Source organism: Megascapheus bottae, chromosome 28 (assembly GCF_031878675.1).
Source record: "Megascapheus bottae isolate mThoBot1 chromosome 28, mThoBot2.hap1, whole genome shotgun sequence".
Classification (NCBI taxonomy): domain Eukaryota; kingdom Metazoa; phylum Chordata; class Mammalia; order Rodentia; family Geomyidae; genus Megascapheus; species Megascapheus bottae.
In genome coordinates, this window is record NC_143536.1 from 12,710,701 (window position 1) to 12,734,828 (window position 24,128).

General features: G+C 53.5%; 2 protein-coding genes across 2 annotated transcripts; both read right to left on the reverse strand.

Annotated features, from left to right (window-relative positions):
• Positions 1–1,472: 1,472 nt before the first annotated feature.
• Positions 1,473–7,972, reverse strand: Osm (oncostatin M). Its single transcript, XM_090320066.1, has 3 exons — positions 7,670–7,972; positions 2,822–2,958; positions 1,473–2,388 (listed from the first exon to the last, which is right to left on the reverse strand). The coding sequence occupies exons 1-3, from the start codon at positions 7,764–7,766 to the stop codon at positions 1,831–1,833; spliced, it is 792 nt and encodes a 263-aa protein (XP_090176192.1). The 5' UTR covers positions 7,767–7,972; the 3' UTR covers positions 1,473–1,830.
• Positions 7,973–20,210: 12,238 nt separating this feature from the next.
• On the reverse strand, positions 20,211–24,128 carry Castor1 (cytosolic arginine sensor for mTORC1 subunit 1). The gene is made up of 9 exons (XM_090320078.1): positions 23,955–24,128; positions 23,332–23,402; positions 22,069–22,256; positions 21,846–21,978; positions 21,481–21,604; positions 21,113–21,226; positions 20,857–20,939; positions 20,678–20,772; positions 20,211–20,535 (listed from the first exon to the last, which is right to left on the reverse strand). The coding sequence occupies exons 1-9, from the start codon at positions 24,065–24,067 to the stop codon at positions 20,458–20,460; spliced, it is 999 nt and encodes a 332-aa protein (XP_090176204.1). The 5' UTR covers positions 24,068–24,128; the 3' UTR covers positions 20,211–20,457.

Genomic DNA, 24,128 nt, shown 5'->3' on the forward strand with positions numbered 1-24,128 from the left:
GAATCAGTTAGGATCTTGTCTGTTTCCCAGATTTGGAAATAAGGGCTCAGAGACCCAGGCACCTAGCCAAGGTCGCAACGACCAATGGGAGGGGCATAGACAAGGCGGGATACCCCATAAGGGCCACCCTAACTCTTACTGTGTATCCACCACGCTGCCCAGTGCCAACCAGCCATTCCTTTCTGAGTGCCCACCTTGTATGAGCACCCACCAACCCAGCCTACAATGTGTGTGGATTCTACACACATATGTCCCCTGCCCCTCCCAAAGGATCTATGAGCATATGACACAGCAGTACCCATCTACATGGCACACACACACACACACACACACACATACCCTTACAAATGCAGCACCCAGGCTTTGAGGTTGAAGAAGGAAAAAACACCCACACTCATCAGCACAGACAACACACATGCCATATCCGCAGCTTTCATCAGCAGACACCCCTGACACGCACATCCCTGCTGTATCCAGGGAGGCCCAGGGTTCAGCCATCAAACATATAACAGCCAGGCATTGCTGGCTCACACCTGTAATCCTAGATCCTCCGGAGGCTGAGATCTGAGGATCGTCATTCAAAGCCAGTCCAGGCAGAAAAGTCTGTGAGACTCTTATCTCCAATTAACTACCCCCCCCCAAAATAAAGTCCGAAGTGGAGCTCTGGTTCAAGTGGTTAAGAACAATGCCCAGGCCCTGAGTTCAAGGCCTAGGACTGGCACACACACAAAAAAAATGCATAAATAAAGCACATAACAGGGGAATGGCCTCAGAGCTGGAACCTCCGCTGGCTGAACATGTGACTTCTCTTCCTGGACAGAGCACAGGCCTCCACCAAAGCCCAGGGTATGGACATCTCTAACCACCTAAACACCCTCCCCTCAAGAAGCCAGGACCCACCCCCAAGCTCCTCTTCCCCCTCACAAAAAGCAACAACAGACAGTAACTTTAGAAACCAGGAAAATGTTTAAATAGATGTTAGCAAAATATTACCATTAAATACACATCATAAATAAGCCTTATAAATATGAAACAGATTTAAAAACTGATATTTTAAAAAAATAAAAACAATAAATTAGTCTTGTATCTCCAAGAAATCTGCCCAGCAGTTTCTGGAAGGGTCACCATCTCAGCATGAGAAAAAAAAATCCCATGTCTCACCACCAGGGGGCGGAGCCATGGTGGAGGCCTGAGTTGGGGGGAGATTCAGTTTGCACCCTCTCCCTTGGTCCTTTGCACCACGTCTCTATTTGTATGCACTGGCAAAGAGGACGGGGAGCTTTACATCGCCTTCCAGCCCCCATGCTTCTCAAAGAGAAAACCCAAGATCCAGAGAGGTAAAGGGTCTGGAGCTGAGCTGGGACATGAGCTCCTCCGAGAACCCCCTCCTCTCTCCCCCTCACCCCCAGCTCCTGTCATCTCTGCCTAAGGTGAGGTCACCCAGACAGCTAGATGTCTGTCCTGTGCAGTGGTGTAGAGCAGCTCAGGTCCTGGCCTCCCCCTCGGAACCTCGCCACCACGGAAAGAAGGAAGTCTGGGGCAAGTGTGCAAGTCATGAGAGGGCCGGGGGGGGGGGGGGGCCGGGCAGCCAGGGAAGGGGGAAGGGGGCTACTATCCGCCCAGCCGTGAGTCAGCTTGTGTCATCAGACCCCTGAATCAATGGAAAGTTGCTCCCTCGTGGCCTGACCCAGTGGCCCCTCCAAAAGTGGGGGACCCCTCGGCCGTCTGACTCTTGTCCCCCTAAGATTTTTTTAAAAGTGCACCTCTGCAGTTGCGGAACAGACGTGGAAATGAGGGGGGACAGAATCCTGCCACTACTCATGTCCATAGCTACCGAGGCAGCCCGCTGCGGGAGCCAGGTCTGCTGGCCCTTCTGACCCTGTGAACCCCTTTGTGCAGGAGGCCCCGGTGGGGGCTGTGTCTTCGGCTGCGGCCCCGCCTGTCCCCCCAGTCCCTGAAGACCTTCCCCACGGCCTGCATGAAGCCATGGTAACCACACAGGAACTTGCAGCCGTCCACTTTGCCTTGAAAGATGGGCTGGCTGGGGGTGGGTGACCATGAGGGCTGCGTCCCCTGGACTGCCCGCGTGGGCTCAGGGGTCTGCAGCGAGCTGTTGAGCAGCCAGGCCAGACAATGGATGTTGTTCCGGAGACCTAGCACCTTCCACTTGGCAGGCTGCAGCTTTGGGGTGTCGGTGTCCTCAGTCTGTGAAATCTGCAGTTGCAGAGCATCCAGGCCGTGCAAGATGCGGCCCAGTGTGGCATAGACGGTTCTTAGGAAGTGGGGTTTGCTCAGCACCCGCAGGGCGCCCTCGCTGGGGAAGGCCCCGCCGTCACACTCCATGCACAGTCCTCTCAGGATGGGAGTGTCCAGGCCTTGATTCCGCAACTGCAGGGGGAGGACAGGACAATCAGGGGGTTCATCCAAAAGCCCCCCTCACTCTACCCTGCATGTGGACGACTTAACTGAGTAATCCCAGAGAGCAGATGGGGAAACTGAGACCTCCCCAAGAGGCCAAAGCTCAGATCACTGGGCTGTCAGGGTGCAGTAGGTGGGGTCAGGGCCGGAGGCGGGGGGGGGGGAGATTTGAGGGTGACTGCACAGGCAGGGGGTGCAGAGATAAGGACATGCATGGCTGTATCTAGGTACCCCGAGGCAAGCAAAGACACCCCAAAGAGAGGAGGAATGGAGTCAGGGAGTCAGGGAATTTCCTCAGGGCTTTGGTTGGGATAGCTGACTCAGTTTCCCCATCTACCACCTCCTCTCTGGCTAAGCCCCACAATCCTCGGAGGCTGAGAGGCCACAGGGGCCAGGCACTCACGTAGGGTTCCAGGAGGGTGTCGCTGGCCGCGGTGGCGTTGAGCAGATTTTGGATCTGGAGGAGGAGGTGCGAGGTGGAGTTGGGGCAGCCGGGCATGGTTGCAGCCGCACTCAGGAGCAGGACTCCGAGGGCCAGACCTGGGGCACAGAAGGGCAGGGTCACCTGATTGGGCGGTGAGGATCTTAGGGTGGCGGCTCGGCAGGTCCTGGGGGTCACACCCTCCCCACCCCCAGCAGAAGCAGAGCACTGCTGTATGCCAGCTGGGCACCTGCCACCATACCTCCCCTGTCTAGGACCAAAATGAGGCTGAGAGGAAGCAGGATGGTGGCTGCAGGGCCCCCCAGCAGCTGGAGCCCAGCAGAGGCCCAAGTCCCCGTCCTGAGCTGACGGCAGAGAGCCAGGACTAGACGGTTTCTGCAAGCCACCAGCTGACCACTGACCCAAGACTGACTTGTCTGCCACTGCGCTGACTTTTCTGCCATTGTGGTCCCCTGCGTGGAAACCTCTGGGTAGAATAGACCGGGGTGACACAGGTCAGAACCACAGGGAACCCTGCAATCTGATGAGAAACCATCCCTGGGGGGTGGGGTGAGTCCCACTGTCCAGTGCCTGAACCCATTTCACTGACAGATAAACCAAGTCCCTGGGGCAGGTCCTACCCAGGTCACCCAGATTCTCATGCCTTCCTCTTCTCCCTTCAGAGATGCTGTGAACCCCTGAGAAAGTGGCAGGGGGGGGCAGTTCCGGCTGGATGCCCCAGCCCCCACAGGCGCCGGCAGCCACGTGGTCGGAAGGGGGCCCCGTGGCGCAATGGCCGGGAAGGCAGTGACACCACCATCCTCTTCCTATCAGCCAGCCCGGCTGTTGGGGAGAACCAGCTGCTGGGCCAGGCACCCTGGGGTGACCATCGCAAGACAGCCACCCTCACCCACCTTGCAGGTGCGTCTGTGGTGGGAGCCCATGGGCTCCCGTGGGGGACAGGGGGACAGGGGGACACGTGGGTCCCAGGTCTGCAAGCCCGGCCCCAGGAGGCCCTGGAAACCACCTGCCCTGCTCACTATGGCCCCCGGGGTACAGGTGCAGTTTCTGCAGCAGGTGAGCACCAAGTCCCCCCCCCCATGCCATCACAGGCTGTGTGTGTCCCTGTCCCCTGGGGTGGGTGTGGCTACGTTTGCTGGGTGATTGTGGGAGTTCCCAGGGGCTCCCCTGAGGCCTGGCTGACTTTCTGTTCCTTCCAGATCCTGAGGATAAAATCGGGGTGAGGAGGAGGAAGAGGAGGCCCCCTCTGAGCCCCCTCTGCTCCACTTCCTCCACCCCCACCCCCCCACACACTGATTTCTGGGACCCTCCCAGAAGGTACTGCCCCTTCTGCCTCCCAGCTTCTGCCCTCCTCATCCTCTTCCTTCCCACCCTGGACCCCCAAATGGTCTCTATTTCTACTCCTCCTACAAGTCTGGGTCCTCAGACTTTCCTGCCTCTGCCTGACCTCCTGGCTGCTCCTCTCCCCAACCCTCTTGCACCTGGTGCCAACCCTGCCTAGCTCTGAGAGGGCAAAGGGTGCCCTCCCCTGCTCCCCACTAGCTGGCACGGATGTGCCCTGGGCACAGCCAGAGGGTGCTGGCAGGAGAAAGGAAGTACTTACTGAGCAGGACTCTCTGGGTGCTCTGTGCCCGCATAGCTGAGTGCCCGGTGCTGTGGCCTGCGCCTTTGGGGGTGACACCTCCCAGTTTGGAACCCTGCGGGCTGGCAGCCACTTTATGCCCGCCCGGGGCGATTGGCCAACACCTCGTGAGGTGGGTGGGGAGGGGGAGGGGGAGAGGGCAGGCCTTCTGGGAACATAACCCCCAAAACCAAAGTTTTCATCGTGGCCAATGGGCGCTGGGTGTCATGGACGTGCCCGCGCCTCCTCCGGTTTTCTTCGAATTCATTCTTCGAGGGCAAACCCACGCCCAAGAATGAGTGATGTAAAATACAGCCTCAGCTTTCCTGGGAACGGACGGGCAGCAAGAAGACCCGTGCCATATCAGGGTTGGAGGGAGAGCCTGTGAACCCGGACTGTAGGACTTCCCCCCCCCCCCAATCCCAGCCAATCTGGTCCTTACACAGCATCAGGGTTTGGGGGGACAGAAGAGGGGCGAGACATCTTCCTTGTTGAATGCCCTTCCTGCCCTCCCGCTGGGGTTGTTGGGACATCTGTGAGCGGAAACCACCGGGCTCTGGGCACAGAGCCAGAGCCAGGCTGGTAGCCCTGAGATTGTGGTTCTAGCCTTGGTCATTGCATCTCCAGTTTGGCATCCCTGACCAAATTTTCCCATCTTAGGTCCACTGCCCACAGCCATGCCTACTCTCTGCAGTCAGGGATAGGGAAAGAAGTGGATATTTAGAATAAGAGAAAGAGAAGACCAAGCCTTCTCATGTACTGTGTGGCCTGAGGCAAGTCACTCGACCTCTCTGTGCCCTGCAAAGTGGACGGCAGAAAAAGCACGTCCAGGTCCGCTTCCTCTGGGACCGCTGCCAAACATGGACATAAAAGGACAAAAAAAAAACATAAAGATGAAACACTTAATTCCAAGTACTACTTTTCAGGGGACAGGATGGGGGAAGCTCTGCGATCAGAAGGGGAAGCCGAGGGGTGGGGGCTGCTGTCACGGCGGTTGGAGCCCCGGTTTCACTTTCTCTGAAAGATAGTGATCGTGGGCTGGTCCCTGGGTTTCTTAAAGACTCAGGAGCCAGAAAGAGCCAAAGTCCTGGCTTCACTGTAGGGTAAACTGAGGCCCAAGGCTAAGGCTAGATCAGCAAATTCAGGTACTGGTCCCAGGCTTCATCAGCAAATCCCAGAAAGAGGACCTTCAGCAGAAGGTGGGGCGCCCAGGGCTTGCCTGGAGGGGGACTGTGCTGTCCTGGGGGGGAGAGGAGGCTCTAAGCACCCTTTCCCCCCCCCCACACACACACGCCTGAGCCTCCATTATGAATGGCAGCAAAGCCATCAAGGCTGTTCCCCCCACTCTCTGTCTCTGACAAGCCCCCCCCCCAACTCTGCTATTCATTCAACAAACTGGATCTGATTATACTGTGTGCCAGACCTAATAGCAGACAATGCTGCTCCTGCCAGTCCCGGTGCCAGCCCTGGCTGGTGCCCACTGCAGGCAGCCTCACACCCACCTTCCCATCCCCTGCACCCTGACATGGTGGCTTCCTCAGCAATGCTGTTTCGCAGGACCCCAAGCCTTCTGCATTTTACACAGCAGCCCCAGGGAGGAAGAGCCCGTGTCTTATTCTGATGAGGAGATGGAAGCTTCAAGAAGTTCAGGGCTGAATTCTTTAATAAAAATAAATAAATTCTATAATAAAAAAAGAAGAAGCAGCAGCAGCAGCTCAGGGGTTGCTGGAGACAGGAGCTGGAGCTGGCTGGAGAGATCCTCACCCAAACTCTCGCCATGACTGAGCTCCACACTCTCCTGTCCTCCCATTCTTTTGTTTTGTTTTGTTTTTTTGTTTGTTTGTTTTGCCAGTCCTGGGCTTGGGCTCAGGGCCTGAGCACTGTCCTTGGACTTTCTCAAGGCTAGAGCTCTACCACTTGAGCCTCAGCACCACTTCAGCTTTTTTCTATGTATGTGGTACCGAGGAATCGAACCCGGGTCTTTGAGCATGCTAGGCAAGCACTCTACCACTAGGCCAAACTCCCAGCCCCCTGTCCTCCCATTCTTAAGCACACCTCTAGAGTACAGAAAAGTGAGGCTTCTCAGCCCGAGGCCACCCCTGAAGACTCCTGAGAGAGCTAAAGTTCAGGCTAGGTGGTGTATGTCTGTAATCCCAGTTACTCAGGAAGACAGAGCACTCTAGGTCACTCTGAGCTAGAACCTGTCTCGAAATATAATAAAAATGAGTCAGGTGCCTGTGGCTTGCATCTGTAATCTAGCTACTCGGGAGGCTGAAATCTGAGGACTGCAGTTCAAAGCCAGCCTCAGCCAGAAAGCCTACATAAGATTTTTTTTTCCCCAGTCCTGGGGCTTGAACTCAGGGCCTGAACACTGTCCTTGGAGTTTTTACTCAAGGCTAGCGCTCTGCCACTTGGGCTACAGCACCAGTTCCAGCTTTTCTATGTATATGGTACTGAGGCAGTAAACTCGGATCTTCGTGCATGCTAGGCAAGCACTCTACCACTGGGCCAAACTCCCAGCCCAAGATTCTTATCTCCAGTAAATTATCAGTGGAGCTGTGGCTCAAGTGGTCAAATGCTACCCGTGAGTTCAGGGACAGTACTCAAGCCCTGAGTGCAAACCCCAGGCCGGGCACCAAAAAATAATTAAGCCAGGCGTGGTGGCTCATGCCTATAATCCTAGCTACTCAAGAGGCTGAGATCTGAGGATAGAGGTTCAAAGGCAGCCCAGGCACTAAAGTCCATGAGACTCATCTTCAATTAACCACCAGAAAACCAGAAGTGGCCCTGTGGCTCTAGAGGTAGGGCAGTAGCCTTGAGCTGAAAAGCTCAGGAACAGCGCCCAGGCCCAGAGTTCAAGCCCCACAACCAACAAATAAAAATAAAAATAAATAAAATTAATTAATTAAGTAAATTAGAAATAATAATAGTAAGGGTTGGCTGAAGCTCAGGATAATGTACTTGGGAAGAAGATGGGGCTGCTACCCCCTTGGGACAAGGACCAAGGTCAACAACTAGTCAAGGGACATGTGTGTGCGTGCATTGATGGGCAGTTGGTGTTTACATGGAATGGGCTCTAGCATGCCCAAAAGACACCAAAATCCTGGCCAATCAATGTTTAAATCATCCCCAGATTTTTTAAAATAATCCCTAATGCAATGCAAATGTAACAGAAACCCTTGACATACCCTGTGGTTTAGGAAACGATGGGGGACATTTGCAGTGTCCAGGGAGAGAACTCCCTGGGAGATTAAGAACATTTTCCATCAGCAGTGAGTTGAACATATGGTGCCAAAGCCAACGTGTGGGCGTGGTCGTTGGTGGGCGTGGTCATTAGAGGGTGTGGTCTCCTGTGGGCCTGGTGCTGTGGGCGTGGCCCTGGGACCCTGCACCAAGAGTCTTTATGACTTCAACAATGGAAAAGTATATCCTGAGCCTGTTGCCATGGCCAGAAGTGGCTAAGGTGGCTCAAAGTGGTAGAGTGGTAGCCTTGAGCTGAAGAGCTCAGGGGCTGCCCAGGCCCAGAGTTCATGCCCCACGACTGACCAAAAAAAAAGAAAAAGAAAAAAAGAAAGAAAGAAAAAAGGAATATTCACAGCTTCACAGCTTGGGGAACTGGCCATCTGGCATTAAGGCACCTGGGGTTGGTTCCTGGTTCCTTCTGCGGTGTCTTCTTGGCTTGTTAATGGCTGGCTGTGTCCTCCCTTGGTCATTGTTTGTCTATGTGTTCATCTGTGCCCAAACATTTCTGTGGTGTGTGTGTGTGTGTGTGTGTGTGTGTGTGTGTGTGTGTGTGTGTGTGTGTTTGTGTATGTGCCCTCCCTGGGGCTTGAACTTAGGCCTGGGCACTGAAGCATGGTTTTGCTCAAGGCTGGTGCTCTACTATTTTGGCCACAACTCCACTTCTGACTCTTTGTTTTGTTTATTTTGGTGGTTAATTGGCAATGAGAGTCTCAAGAAGTTTCCTGCCCGGGTTTGCTGTTGCATCTCAGTCCTCAGATCTCAGCCTCCTGAGTAGCTAGGATTACAGGTGAGTCACCAGCGCCTAGCTTCTTTTGTTCATTCATTCATTCATTCATTCATTCTCCATCTCTTTCTTTCTGTACTGAGATTTGAACGTAGCACTTTGTGCTTGCTAAGGCAAAAAAAACTCATCACTAGAGCAAGCCACTCCTTTACTGGCTCTTATTTTTCAAATAGAGTTTTGCTTTCTTCCCTGGGATAACGGTATGTACCCCCACATCCAGCTTCATGTTGGTTGAGATGAAATCCCATGATTACAAGTGGAAACCTCCAATACCTGGCTCCTAATCTCTGCTTGTAACCCTATGGGTTGAACTATGTGGAGGCCACCTCTCACATCATTTAACCTTCTTTCAAGGCCTAGCTCCAAAGACAGCCATATCTGAGACACTGTAAGGTAGGAGTGGGGCGGATGCATCCAGACCATAACAGCTTGCAGAAGGAGGCAGAGATGGAGTGTTACATGTAATGGGGACCCCAGCAGAGGGTCCAGAGGCGGATAACACGCTGGAGGACAGGGAGTGGCCTGGAGCACGGAGGTTGGCCTCCAGACGGACCAACCATCCGGGAGAAGCGTGAAGGAAGATGCGTCAGCATTTCTGGTGAGGTCAGCGCTCAGTGACGTCCCTGTCGCCAGCAGGAAAGGCTTGCAACAGCTGGTATAAATAGGATCCCCAACCACAGCCCTGGGCTGTCCCCTCTTCTGGGGTCACGTCAGTCAGGGCCGCGTGATTCGGAGAGGAAGAGAAGATCGGCTTGTTTCCCCAGAACTGCTGCTTCTCGGCTGCTCCATCCCACTCTAGCTATGAGGATCTTACACTTTTGAATGCAAGGACAGGTTCTAGAATGGCCTAGAAGACACCCACTGCTGCATAGAAGGACCAGCTTTGGTTCTGGTCTCATTGCTTCTGAGCCCAGGGATCTTGGCCTCAGTTTCCCATTCAGAAAATATAATGATGTAAGCTTAGCATGATGGTCTGCAACAGACTGGCATATTCAGAAGTCTGGGCTACCTAGCCAGATTCTGTCTCAACACACAAACACAGCTGAATGTGGGACCAGGAGTTTGGCCTAGTGGTAGAGTGCTTGCCTAGCATACACAAAGACCTGGGTTCGATTCCTCAGTACCAATACATAGAAAAAAGCCGGAAGTAGTGCTATGGCTCAAGTGGTAGAGCTCTAGCCTTGAGAAAGTCCAAGGACAGTGCTCAGGCCCTGAGTTCAAGCCCCAGGATTGTCAAAAACAGCTGAGTGCCAGTGACTCATGTCTGGAAATCTAGCTACTCAAATGCAGAGGTCTGAAGACCTAGGTTCAAAGCCAGCACAGGCAGGGAAGTCCTTGAGACTCTTTTCTCCAATTAACTAGCCAAAACAAAAACAAAAAAACAAAAAAACCCCCACCAAAGGGACCTGTAGTTCAAATGGTAGAGTGCCAACCCTGAGAAAAAATGCTAAGGGATAGCACCTAGGCCCTAAGTTCAAGTTGGCACACACACACACACACACACACACACACACACACACGCACGCAACCAAAAAAAGTACATAAAGCAAAGACACAATTTAACAAGAGAAGAAAATCAGTTTTAAAATGGGCAGAGGATTTAAATAACCATTTCTCCAAAAATAAAATGATAGGCAAATGGCCAATAAGAATGGAGTTAAGTGAGCCACTTGGGGCTCACACCTGAAATCCTATTAAGAGGCTGAGATCTGAGGATCACAGTTAGAGCCAACCTGGGCAAGAAAGTTGATTGAAATTCTTATTTCCAATGAATCACCAAAAAAACCAGAAGTATCTCTGTGGCTCAAACCAGTAGAGCACTAGCCTTGAGCAAAAAGAAGGAAGGGAAAGAAGGAAGGGAAGGGAAGGGAAGGGAAGGGAAGGGAAGGAAGGAAGGAAGGAAGGAAGGAAGGAAGGACCCCATGGCTTTTCCCTTTCAGGGCCCCAATTATCTGTTAAGGATAGAGAAGGTATGTGGAGGAATTTCCTTCTTCCCCGTGCCTTCCACCATCCTATCATACTGGTCACGGCCAGAGCTCCTCACACTAGGCCCTGCCACAGGGAGCTCCAGTCTGAGGAATGCCAAACCTGGTAGGCCAGGCTTGCCACCCACTCTGAGCCCCAAGTCATATCTGCTTGGTTGGACTCCAAGGTGATCACAGAGAAGCCACAGCCTGACAGAGCCTCTTAGTAGCTCTGAGCGCTGAAACTCTGTGCTACGTTAAAATATCCCAGCGCTGAGAACAGTGGCTCACACCTGTAATCCCAGCTACCCAAGATGTAGAGATGAAGAGGATTGTGGTTCCAGGCCAACCTGAGTAAAAAAAACTAGCAAGACCTTATCTCAACCAATAAGAAAGCTGGGCATGCTGTCTGGTGCCCGAGGCTCACAACCATCACCCTCACTACTCAGGAGGCTGAGATCTAAGGATCACAATCACAATTTTCCCAGGCAGGGAAAATTCAGGAGACACTTATCACCAGTGAGCCAGCAAAATGTCACAAGTGGACATGTGGCTCAAGTGGTAGAGTGCCAGCCTTAAGCAAAAAAGCTAATGGTCAGGGGCTAGGAGTTTGACCTAGTGGTAGAGTGCTTGCCTAGCATGCACAAAGACCTGGATTCAATTCCAAGGTACCACATACAGATGGTGCTGAGGCTCAAGTGGTAGAGCTCCAGCCTTGAGAAAGTCCAAGGACAGTGCTTAGGTCCTAAGTACAGGCCCCAGGACTGGCAGGGCTGGTGTGTGCAGGTGTGTGTACAAAAAGGATTAGGAGCATGGCTCAAGAGGTAGAGGATATTTCTAGCTACTACAAGACCCTGACTTTAATCCACAGTATCATCGATATATAAGGCATAAAGGAACTTTGCTGTGTGCTGAGTTTTCTAGCAATGACAACATACACTTATTTTCAAACATCAAATTCTTTAGGTCAGACCAATAGTTGTCTAGGACATTAGAAGTAATAGATCCTGGGCTAGTCTTCATCCCACCTGCAGCCCTCCCAGGCTGTCAGCTGTACCTCTGCACTACAGTCTCCCCAGATGTACAGTTTTACTGGGAGTTGTTTCTCCCAACAAGACTAAATTCCAGAAGGCGTGAGCGCTGTGATCATAACTCCTCATTCCTCCTGGAGCGTAGCAAAGGCCTCAGAACATAGCAGGTGCACAAGACATTTTTTTTACAGTCCTGGTGCTTGTACTCAGGTCCTAAGCACTGTCCTTGGGCTCTTTCCTCAAGGCCACCATTCTACCACTTGAGCCCACAGCACCACGTTTGGCTTTTTCTGTGTATGTGGTACTAAGGAATCAAACCTGGGTCTTCCTGCATGCTAGGCAAACACTCTACCAATAGGCCACACTTCCCAGCCCCTCAGGAAATTCTGTTTTGTTTTTGGTCAGTCATGAGACTTGAACTCTGGGCCTGGGTGTTGTCCCTGAGCTCAAGGCTACTGCTTTCCTCCTTGAGCCACAGCAACACTTCTGGTTTTCTGGTGGTTAATTGGAGATGAGTCTCACAGACTTTAGTGCCCAGGCTGGCTTTGAACTGCGATCCTCAGAGCTCAGTTCTCCTGAGTAGCTAGGATTACAAGAATGAGCTAGTGTGCCCAGCTCCCCTCAAGAAATTCTTAATTAAACAGGTCATCGTCTGTGGAAGACCCAGGGAAGTGGAAACCTGTGGTTCTCATCCTGCAGGATCCAGATGTGTCTCTAGTCCACATCTGTGCACCTGGCTCAGGTCTCTAGAAGTTGCTCCCAGGGCACAGTAGCTTCTTTTGGGGCCCATCTGCATTTTCTGTCCTGGTTCTGCTTGCCAAGGAAGTTGATTTCTGCCATTTTCAAAATACCCGATTCATGTGATCCTGGTTCTGGGCGCCTCAAATTAAAAGGCGCTGACTTTTTATTTATGATAACCTTTTTAATAAGCAAATTCGAAATGTGCTTTCTCCCTCGCCTCCCCCCCAACCCCCCCCCCGCCCCAAGTAGATTGCAACACTTTCCAGGAAAACTAACTGAAAAAAGAGGGAGGGAGGGAAAAAAAAAAAAAGAGAAAACTAAAGCATTTCTCCCGCTTCCTAGTAAAGACTTGACTTTGGCTCAAATTCCACATAGGCAGCACGGGATCTCACAGAAACTGATCTGCCCTGCAGGGGACAGTCCTGCCTTCAAGTGGGGAGTGCGGGGCAGACAGAAGAGCCAAGTACAGTCACACATGCTGGCATGTAAGCAATGCAGGAAGTAGAATTAGGAAGATCACAGTGTAAGACTGGCCAGAGCCAAAGCATGAGTCCCTATCTGAAATAACTAAAAGAAAAACAAAAAACACAAAACCAAAACTACAACGCTAGGGGCCTGGTTCAAGTGGTAGAGTGCTGTCTAGCAAGTATGAGGCCTTGAGTTCAAATGCTAGTACCACCACCCAAATCAATCAATCAATCATGGTGGCCTTGCACAAAGTCTTCAATCATAAGCCTCCCAGAGAAGAGGCTAGGGTTTCAGCATCAGTGTTGAATGCTGAGTGGAAAGGGTGACACGCACACAAGCTTACGCATGCTCAGATGTACTGGTCAACTGCGATGAATCTCAGACTTTCCTGCTTAGGCTGGCTTCGTGAACTGGGATCTTCCCTAAGTATCTAGGGTTGCAGAGGTGAGCCACTGCTGCTGGGGTTCTGAGCATGAATGTCACAAGTCTACCCACCTCCCCAGAGCCCCTTAGAACAGGAGGTGCACACATGGTCAGTGAGGTCTTCTCCTGACACCTGGTCCCAGCTGGAGCCAGGACTCGTCTGGGTCTGTCTCAGCTCTGTGGGATTCAATGGAAGTCTCCCTGGCTAGGGTGGCATTCCAGCCCTTGAATCTGGAGCCCTCTGTGCCACACAAGCTGAGGATGAAGGATACAGGGACATGAGGAAAGATGAAGAAGGCCCAGGCCCGGCCTTCTCTGCACACAGGCTGCATAGACAGCAAGGGGAGCTGGGGTCAGAGTCTGCCATGCCCAAAGACACTGGAGAGGGATAGTATGTGAGGTGGCAGTGTCCCCACAGGGCCAGGGCATAGAAAGGGGACTTAAGAGCTGCTCTACCATATGCCAGAACCAACACCATGGAAAGTCACTTTCCTCCTCTGGTGCTTTCAGAAGCTCCAGGAAAAATCTCTGGTGTTTAAGGCGGGGAGGGAGGGAGGAAGAGGAGGAGGAAGAGGAGGAGGAAGAGGAGGAGAAGCACCGGTGACTCGCACCTGTAATCCTAGCTAGGGAGGCTGAGATCTGAGGATTGCAGTTCAAAACCAGCCTAGGCAGGAAAGTCCATGAGAGCCTTATCCTGAGCTATGGCTCTGAGTTCAAGCCCCAGGGCCTTCAGAGAAAGAGATAAGAGACAGAGACAGGGCCAGAGAGGGGAGAGAAGATGACTGAGGCTTCCCTGGTAAGGCCTACTAGTAGCTATCCAATGGGAAAGGGGTTGGGATTAGTTCCATAGAATGTGCTAGGGAGGGAAGGAGGGAGGGAGGGAGGGAGGGAGGGAAGATGATGGCATTACATAACCGGCCGAGCATGTCCACAGTCTGGAAGGCAGAGTTTAATCACTAAAAGATGGATTTCCAAAAATTCTGAATCAAGAAAACACACAGTGGCTATATAATGGAGTATTATTTTGTCCTGAAAAAGAAATGCCAAATTACCACCACAGGTGAACTTGGAGTACATGACGTTAAATGAAGTGTAAAGCCATGTGAGTGGAGGAGTCCAGATACACGAAAGCTCTAAAAGAGCTAACTCCAGAGACAGAACCCAGACCAGTGGTAGCCAGGAACCGAGTGAAAAGAACAGGGACTGCCTGTGTCATGCACGTGTCTCCTTTTGGGATGATGAGCGATTAATGCATTGGAATTAAGTGGAGCTGAGAGTTGCACAACATTGTCAATGTGCTCGATACTGCTCAGTTATTCAATTGTACTGAAAATGGTTAATTTTGTACTGGGTGTGTGACTCAAGCAGTAAAATACTTTCCTAGCAAGTACTGGTCTAACTAAACCAAGCTGATACTGGGGCTTGAACTCACGGCCTCCTGCTCTCCTTCGGGTTTGTGCTCAAGGCTGGCACTCTACTACTTGAGCCACATCGGGCTTTTGGGTGGCTAATTGGTGATCAGAGACTCATAGGCTTTTGTGGCCTGAGCTGGCTTTGAACCTCAATCCTCACCTTTCACTAGGATTCCAGGAATGAGACACCAACTCCTAGCTTTAAAAGTTCTGTATCAACCAAAATCAGTTGATTTTTAGTCACATGTGTTGGTGCTTAGGAGGCCAAGGCAGGACAGAGAATTCGAGGCCAGCCTGAGCTACAAGTGACCCTGTCTCCATTTTTTAAACTTTTATATTTTGTAAATTTTACTTCATTTTTTTAAAAAAAATAAAAGGTAGACTTTAAAAAATACAGCAAGATTGGAATGTGTAGCTCGTTGATGGAGCGCTTACCTAACGTGTGAAAGTCTAAGTGTAGAAGACCCTGGGTTCATTCATCCCTGGGCCAAAAAAAAAAAGCACAGCACAACCCCAGGAAAACCAAAGGGCTGAGACAATGAGTCAAGCTGCAAGGGTCAAGAGGGGTCAAAAATGAGTCAGAGGCCCCAGGTCCTTCCTGGAGCCCTGCTTCCTGCTAGTCCACCTGAAGAGTAGAAAAGTACTAATCTCAGCCCTGCACTGGGCAACTCATGCCAGTAATTCTTGCTACTCAGTAGCTCACACCTGGAATCCTTGCTACTAAAGAGGCTGAGATCTAAAGATCAAGGTTCAAAGCCTGCCTGGACAAGATAGCTCCATAAGGCTCTTATCTCCAAGTAATCACCCCAAATCTAGAAGTGGAGCTGTGCCAGCCTTGAGCAAAAGAGCTCAGGGACAGTGCCCAGGCCCTGAGTTCAAGTCCCTTGATCAACAGAAAGAAAAAGAGAAAGACCGGGGCATGGTGGCTCAGTGCCTGTACTCCTAGCTACTCAGGAGGCTGAGATCTGAGGATCAAGGTTCAAAGCCAGCCTGGGCACAAAAGGACCTGAGACTCTTATCTCCAATTAACCTCTAGAAAAAGGAAAGTGGGGCTTGGCTGCAGGGGTAGAGGCCCAAAGTTCAAGTCCCAAGACCGACCTCCCCAAAAAAGCCCTAAGCTATACTCCAGTGGCCAAGTGAGGCCCCCTCCCCCATAGGACCTGGGGGTGGGGCGTGGAAAGGAGAGAGCCGGTTCCCCGGCTTTGGGGAGGACGAGCTCAGGAAAGGACACCAGAGTGGCAGAGGCCTGAGGGCATGTGGGTTCAGGGCAGGGATGCCGACAGGATTTGCGCGCATGCGTGGCTCTGTGTGGGTGCGCATGCGCACACCGGTATACTCATAACTACAGCACACACAGGCGCACACACACACACACACACGCGGAACCCGGACTGCCATGCACGAGCCCACAGACAGCACACGCGTGCACACACAGCCAGGCCCACAGCTGGTGCCCACCCAGCCATACATATCCAGGCAGACATCCATCCCCGAAGACCGTGTGGTCCATCCACGGGGCTGCGCGCAGCCGTGCAGCCCCGCCCACCCATGGGCACGCGCGCTCCACACGGCGCCTCCCCCATCCCCGGGGTGAGGGGGGGCGTGGAACCCTCTGGGCACCAGGTCGGGGGCTTCCTTGCCCTCGGACACCCGACCCAGGGCGAGCCTGGGAAAGTGACACAGAAACCACAGCCGTTGCCCAATCCCCACCCTGGCCTGTGCCGGCCGGGGTCAGGCCTCGCGTGCCTGCCCACACACCCGTTGCCACCGGCAGCAGACACCCGGCCACCAACGCAGACGGCTGCCGTGACCAGGATCTTGCAAAACCTTCCCATCCCTCGGGGTTCCGCTGCAGCGCCTCCCCCAACACACCTCGGCCGACTCCTCTCCTCCTCCGTTAACCTTGGGTTTGGGGGATTCGGGTTTCTGTCCATGTCCAGCAGCCGCGGAGTTTCCACCTGTGTGAAATGAGGTCGTGGAAGGCTGTGCTGCACCGTGTGCAGGCGCGGGGCTCGCCCTCCACGCACGATCGTGACACGCGCCCTGCCCTCAGCCAGCTGCAGGTGCACTCAGTTTCCCCCAGGCTGCTCCCTCTAGGCTTTCTCCTAGTAGAACACCCAAAGGAGACATGGCGTTTCTTCTCTCACCTCTAAGGAGGATCAAAGAGCCACTTGGGCAAGCACAGCCTCCCCCCACCCCCGGGGCTCCTTGGGGGAAGGAATGGAGGTCTGGTCTTTAAGGCCCAAGTTTCTGCTGCCTCCATCTGTCAGAATTCTAAATTCGATTCCTGTGGGGGGGGAGGGAGGTGAGAAAGCCAAGGAACCAGCTGCCCCCTCCCTCTGGCTGAGGTTCCCTCGTGGCCTACCCACCCAGGACCATGCCTTTCCATGGAGGTGCCTCCCTGTTTGCCTCATGAGATCGAGTCCCCGGGCTCCCATCTCTGCCTCTGTGAACTGGAGGAGGCCCCCATGTCCCCCCCCCCACACACACACGCACATGGCAGGAAGCAGCAGGGGGATCTCTGAGCCCCAGCCTGGGTGAGCAGGAGCTCCCTAGAATCCCTGGAAGGCACCCCCTCAGCTAAGAGCCGCAGGGCCACCCCTCTGCTTGTTCCCCTGCTGGGTCTCCTCAGCACATGCGCAGTGGATTTGTTTTGGGACCACTGAAGGACCCACAGTGCGCAGGCACAACAAGACCCGAGGCAGGGACACAGGTGGGGGGAAGGGAGACTGTCAGACCCACCTCCTGGGTTTACCCTGCAGCCAGCTCGCCCAGGTCACTAGCAGCCCCCCAAATCTATCCATATCCAGTTGGGACCTGGATTAAGAGGCCAGGTGAGTCCTGAAGCTCTTTGAGAACCAGGGTGAGAGAAACATCCAAAGCAGTGACTCACAGACAGACAGATGGTCAGACACCCCAAGCCTGGGCCAGGTAAGACTCCCCCATTCTAGGGTCCTCATCTCGTAGGCTCTCACAAACAGAACCAGAACCTTCCAGAATATTCTACTTCTAACCATAAGGAACTTCTCCCTCCCAGTGTTCCTGAAGGGGTAGCTACCAGGTTTCTGGGCATCTAGGGAAACTGAGGCTAGAGGGAAGAGGCCTGCCCAGGTCTCTGCCACTCACTCACTCGCCGGGTCACTCACCGGGCCCAGGTTGCGCGCTCAGCTGGTGTCATGGGCAGCCTAAGGAAGGCCCCAGCCGAGGACCCAAGCGGGCTCACTGCCAGAGGTCTAGCCCCTTGTTCTAGCTTTTCTGGGGAGCCAAGGGTGATGAGGGAGTACACAGAAGTCACGCCCTTTTTCCCTGTCCCCAGTTTGGGCGGGGTGGGGCTGAAGGTGCCTGATAACCCCCTAGGGTATTTGGGGCCCCTTGCTGGGCTTCAGGGGGCACCAGGCCTGAGTGGTGCATGGCCTTTTATGGCACCAAAGTCTAGGCAGAGGCATTCAGTCCCATTTGGGCATTGCAGAACAAAGCCACCTCTGGGCTCCTTCCTCCATGGCTTGTTCATCTAGCCCTGGGCTCAGACCCAGTGCTTAGGCGTGGCCACCAGAGCTCTAGAGCCAGCTGGAACTCTGGCTTGGCCAGATGCTTGTGGCTGATGCCTGTAATCCTAGCCACTTAAGAAGCTGAGATCTGAGGAGAGTGGATCAAAGCCAGCCTGCACAAGAAAGTCTGTGAGTCTCTTATCGCCAACAAACCACCAAAAAAGTCTGAAGTGGTCGCTGTGACTCCAGTGGTAATGTGTTTAGCCTTGAGTGGAAAAGTACCCGAGTTGGCCTGGTGCAGTGGCTCACACATGTAATCCTAGCTACTCAGGAGACTGAGATCTGAGGATCAAGGTTCAAAGCCAGTGCAGGCACTAAAGAACCTGAGACTCTTATCTCCAATAAACCATCAGAAAACCGGAAGTGGTGCTGTGGCTCAAGGGGTAGGGAAGTAGCCTTGACCTGAAGAGCTCAGGGACAACACCCAGGCCCAGAGTCCAAGCCCCATGACAGACAAAAAAAAGTACCTAAGTTCAAGCCCTAGTACAAGAACCTAAAAAGAGGGCTGAGAGTGTTGCCTAGTGGTAGAGTGCTTGCCTAGCATACACGAAGCCCTGAGACCCAGAGAGAGGTGCTCAGGGCCTCCCTCCTGGATGGCTTCTCCACACCAGGAGGCCAAGGACACCCTAAGCAGGAAGCTGTCAGAGTCGCTTTCCATGCCCACAACTCTCTGGGTTATTCTGGAATAACCCAACAAGGAATGGAGAAAAGCCAGGCTGAGCAGCAGACAGCCTTGCGTGGGAGCATGTGGCTGCAGCTGTCATGTCGTGTCTCAAAGCTTCAGTTCCTCATCTGGACCATGACAATGGTTCATGTCCAGCACAGGGGCGCGGAGGTGAGGTGAGGAGAGCCTGAGACCAGGGCTGGCTCATGCCCATTATCCTAGCCACTTACAAGACTGTCTTCAGGCTTGAGGCTCCAAAATCAGCCTGGGCAGAAAAGACTCTGAGTCTCTATTTCTAACTCACTGGCAAAAGGCTGAACTGGAAGCATGGCTCAAGGGATAGAACACCTGCCATAAACAAGCAAGCAAGCTAAGCCAATGTGAGGCCCTGAGTTTAAACTCAAAGAAAAGGAAGTTGGTGTGCCAGTGGTTCGATCATCATAGCTATTCAAGACGTTGAGATCTGAGGATCACAGTTCAAAGCCAGACCAGGTAGGAAAGTCCATGAGACTCTTACATCCAATTAACTAATAATAAACAAGAAAACAAAAACCAGAGGTGGAGTTGTGGTGCTAGCCTTGAGTGAAAAAGCTACAGGACAGTGCCTAGGCCCTGAGTTCAAGTCCTAATGCCAACACAAAACAAATGTATGAATAAAAAAGGATCTATGATGGGATACATATTCTATAGATATATTATAAAGATCTATATGTATCTATGACATACAAATTCTCAGCTTAATTTTAATTTTGTTCTCAAATTTATATGCCAGTGATTGCATATCGAGATTCCATTCTTAAATACTTGTTTGCTAAACTTGACATTTGAAATATGATGTAAAAAATCAGTGTTAATAGAATCTTTTAATAAAAACAAAAACAAAAAAGGAAGGAAAGGCAAGGAGGCAAGGAAGGAAGGAAAGAAAGGCCAGCCATAGTTGAGAATGAAACTCAAAAGGAGAATCAAGGACACAGAATACTCTAGTCAATAAAAAGCTCTTTAATTAAAACCAAAAACAAAAAAAGATGTAAAAATACTTTCTTTTCTTTTGGTAGGTTGTGGGTCTTGAACTCTGGGCCTGGGCGTTGTCCTTGAGCTCTTTAATCAAGGCTAGCGCTCTACCACTTGAGCCACAGCACCACTTCCAGTTTTCTGGTGATTAATTAGAGATGAGTCAAATGAACTTTTGTGCCCAGGCTGGTTTTGAACCATGATCCTCAGATCTTGGCCTCCTGAGTAGCTAGGCCACCAGCACCTGGCAAAATATTTTTCTTAAGGCACTGTCAGAACTCACCTGGCCAGCAAGGCGACTGGCCAGACCTGGGAGAGAGCCCTGCCCAGGGGAATAGCTGGCCCTGGGGGGCAGGGGCGGGGGGGAAGGAGGGAGTCGGTTCAGGCCTAGAGCAGGGACTGTGCAAATGCTGAAAGCCTGCGGGGAGGGACGGGGGGGGGGGGGGGAGGAGGGGGGAAGCCCCGAGCACCAGGTTCCCTGTGTGGGCAGCACGGGAGAGGGGTGGCACCTGTCTGCGTTCCCTTGGTGCCAGTGTCTGCACACAGCTTACATACAGAAAGCGGTATGAGGGTGACCCTGCCCCCTGCTGTAGGAATGGGGGGGGCTCATTCCGTAGCTTGAGAAAATAGTTCAGAGAAGTCTCTGGAAGCCCGGTGGTGAGGAAGAGCTGGCGCCTGCTCCAATCTCTAGGAACCTTCTGATACCAGGCCCTCCGGCCTTCGCTGAAGGACTTCAATGACACTGCTAATGCCGTCCTCGGGCACCTGGGAGGGACGTGGAGGGGACATGGGAGAGGAAGCAAGAGGGAAGGGCAGCCATGAGTGTAGCCCAGCTGGGATTGCCTCTGACTCTCCCCCACTTCCCTGGGCCTCAGTTTCCCCCCTCTACCAGGCCTGTGGTGCTCACCAGGGCGTGGTCAAAGTTGAAGGTGCTAATGTAGTAGGCAGAGATGTCAGCAGCAGCCAGGGGTCCCGCAATCTGAGCCACAATCCCACATTCATCTGGAGGTTCAAGGGGGTACATGTGGTTCACCCTGACCTCAGGGTCACCCCCCACGGTCCTCTCCCCAAAAGAGTGGCCCTCACCAAAGCCCAGAGGATGTCCACCAATTCGCACCATCCTCCAGAGCTCTCCCGAGGAGCTGGTCAGCAGGAGGTCACTGGGGAACCTGGAGGGACAGGTGGGGGGAGGGGGGCCAGGGTCACCCATGACCCCATCTGTGGGTGGACCCTGGGGCAGGCCTGCCTGGTGATCTCAGAGCCTGGTCTCTCTCTCACTGGGGCTGGCTTAGGGTCTGTGGCCCCCTCCTCCCAGCCACCTCTGGGGTCAAAGGCCACATACTTCTTCTGCGTCTCGGCATCCATCACGATGGAGATGTAGCCCTCGATGAGGGAGAAGGCGAAGAATGGGATGGAGCTGGACTCGAGACTGTCAGAGGCTGCCTCCCTGGGGGCACTGAGAAAACCCCCAAATCAGGGGCTCTGCCATGCACCCATTTCAGGCTCAAGATAAAAAGCAAACACCTCCAGCTCCTGCCTCTCAGGAACATCTTCCAACATGAGCGAAGGGCACATGGATATAAAAGGTCATCTGCTCGCAGGAGCCCAGAGAAACAGAGCAAAGCACAGAACAGCAGAATGGATGGGGCAAAGGTGGGTTACAAAGGTGGATCAGAAATGGTGGTGTGAACACAGAGCCCAGGTGCACACCTGTGAGAATAGAAGAGCACGTCGATGAGGATGGTGGCAATGGATGGCAGCGTCTCAGGGTCCAGCGTGAGGACACAGAAGCGGTTCTGTGGGCTCTGAATGGGGTGCACGGTAGGGCTGGGCCCTGTTGGAGATAGATGGTCATAAGGTAAAAAGCCATCCATGGGGCTGGGGCGACCCCTGGTGGCCAGATCTGGAAGGACTAGTGTAGGCAGGACTGGGGGGCGGGGGGTGGAGCTCCAGAACCAGCCAGGACCCTCCTGCCTCACTCACCACTGAGATGGGAAGTGTGCCTATCTTGCCATTCCCATTCACCCACCCAACCCTGGGGGGTTAGCAAAGGCATGTCAAGGGGCAGACCTCACCATGCTGGGTGCGGGGAAAGCCATTGCTGGAATCTTCCCTGATCACTGGCACAGGCTCCCCTCCCACTTCACGGTAGATATCAAACTCTTGGGCCAGGGTGTGAATTACCACCGACAAGTCCTGCTCTCGAACCTAGGCCGCAGGAGGAGAGTACATCATGATGGGCCCCGCCTCGGGCATGCTTGTCCACTCTGTCCTGCCCCAGAATCCACAGAAACTCACCAGGATGAAGTCTGTTTGATACGTAGACAACATCAGCACTGACACATGGTGTTCGGCCAGGGGCGTGATGACGGAGCGGGCAATCTTGGTGACACCCGCAGCCTGCACTGCAGTACCACTGGGAGATGACACATTCATCACCAGCCATGTGGCCTCTGCTACTTGCAGGAACTCAGACGGGGGCAGTTCTGTGGATGAGATGCATATACCTGGTCCAAGCCTGCAGGGCTAGCCCCTGCCTTTCTCTGAGCCTCACTTTTCCTCGGTGAGCCTTGGGAGGTTCTAGCAAAAGGTAAGGGACAGGGCTGGAGACTAGCTGAGGTTCTGAAATTCCATACAGAGGGGGAAAAAAGTGATTCAAGAGCTGGTCAGGTAGAGATTAAACCTTCCCCATAAAATCAGAAGTCCAGACTGGGTTCAAATCCCAGCGTTGCCATTTACTTGCTGCTTGATGTGGGGCAAGGGATTTGAGTCTGTTTATCTGTAAAATGGGATCGAACCCTGTTTAGTGATCACTCTACACCACCAGGGGGCACCCACAGATCAGGTTGGCCAGAGATGCTGTTTGCTGACTGACTTCCCAGCAATACAGGGAAACTAAGGCCTGAAGTTGGGAGTTGAGGGCTAGGCCAAACTCCAGTTGGCTGCCCGAAGCCTCCAGGCCTGTGAGATGGACCTGGACAGTCAAGAGCTGAAGCCACATGTTAGCCCCAGGATCCTGGGAGGGACCAGGCCAGCGTCCAGTCCTGAGTCAGGGACAAGGGCCAAGGCTGCTGCTGTTCGCCCAAGCACAGCCTGGAGGCTCCCAGGACCCTGCTCTGGGATGGCTGCCTGATTCTGCATTCCTTCCCCAGCCCTCACGCTCCAGGAGTTCCCAGACCGGTGGTGGGGAGGAGCTGACCAACTCTGAGGAGATAAGTTCAAGAGGAATAGTGACCAGGGGGTCAAAACTGCTGCAGGAACCCCCAACTCTTGCCTGAAGCGGTTAGGTCTTCGTGCTGACCTAAAAACTTTACTGCCCCACTCTCACACTCAGCCCCACATAGATTTTAACTTTTTAAGGCCCCCATGAGATCATGTCTAGTTCCCCCACCTCTCTAACTATACCCATTTTACTGAATTGGACACAGTTCAGAGAAGGGAAGAGATCTGCTTAAAGACAGACAGCTGCTGAGTGGTGGATTCGAACTCAGATCCTTTAAGGTCCAAGATTTCTCAGGACTTAAGACCCTGGGGCAGAGATCACAAATGACAAGTGCCCACCTGCAAAGCCTTCTTCGTCCACCATGAGTGTATAATCCTCCGGAGTCTCCGTCAGACTGAAGAATTTGCATCTGGTAGGGGTTAGGAAGGATTAATTCCCGGCGGAGGGGTAGAGGAAGAGGGGACTCTGCCCCCACTGCCCTTGTATAGGACCCCCCGCGGGTGGGCTTCCTGACCCCCCCCCACCTCAGTTTCCTACACTGGGCAATGGGGTGTGGGCCGTTCCTTCCAATCGCAACCTTTCCCCCTCCCCAAGAGGGAGTAGAGAAGCTCAGGCACAGCGGGACGCCAGCCCAAGGGGCCCCGGACCTTGCCCTCCTCGATCAGCTCCTCTAACTTGCAAGTGGCTGGCGAGGAGGAGCGTCCTCGGGGGAAGACGGCCCCTGCCTCACGCCATTTGGAGCGGGGCACGACCCACCCCAGGCTGTTTGCGCCTGGACCGGCCCCGGGAGGGAGGCCGGATAGGCGGCGTCCCAGGAAGGGTAGGCCCAAGCCGGATGGCGGCCGGAGTGGGGAGTGCCTCCCCACCCGCTCCTCCTCGTCTGGAGGAGACCCTAATCCTCCAACCCGAGCCCGGAGCGACAGCCAAGCCCCCACCTCCGCCCCCAAACCCGGGCGCGCACCGGCTGCGGCAGGGTAGAAAGAGCAGCTTGATGAGCGGGTGAGTGTAGAGCCAGAGACCGGGCCGGGCGATACTCAGCACCCGCACCCGGTGCTCCAGGATGTGCAGCTCCATCGCGGCTAGCGCGGCCCCGGCCTCGCAGCCAACTAGACCCAGGCTGGAGGCGGGGCGGCAG

Excerpts from the sequence above, each read along its gene's own strand:
- Castor1 (XM_090320078.1), bottom strand. The coding sequence starts at position 24,067 with ATGGAGCTGCACATCCTGGAGCACCGGGTGCGGGTGCTGAGTATCGCC. Across the intron at positions 23,403-23,954 it reads TTTCTACCCTGCCGCAGCCG|ATGCAAATTCTTCAGTCTGA; the intron begins GTGCGCGCCCGG and ends AACCCCTACCAG. Across the intron at positions 20,536-20,677 it reads TCAACTTTGACCACGCCCTG|GTGCCCGAGGACGGCATTAG; the intron begins GTGAGCACCACA and ends CGTCCCTCCCAG.
- Osm (XM_090320066.1), bottom strand. The coding sequence starts at position 7,766 with ATGTTCAACTCACTGCTGATGGAAAATGTTCTTAATCTCCCAGGGAGT. Across the intron at positions 2,959-7,669 it reads ATCGTTTCCTAAACCACAGG|GTCTGGCCCTCGGAGTCCTG; the intron begins GTATGTCAAGGG and ends TCTGTGCCCCAG. Across the intron at positions 2,389-2,821 it reads ACACCCTCCTGGAACCCTAC|TTGCGGAATCAAGGCCTGGA; the intron begins GTGAGTGCCTGG and ends CTCCCCCTGCAG.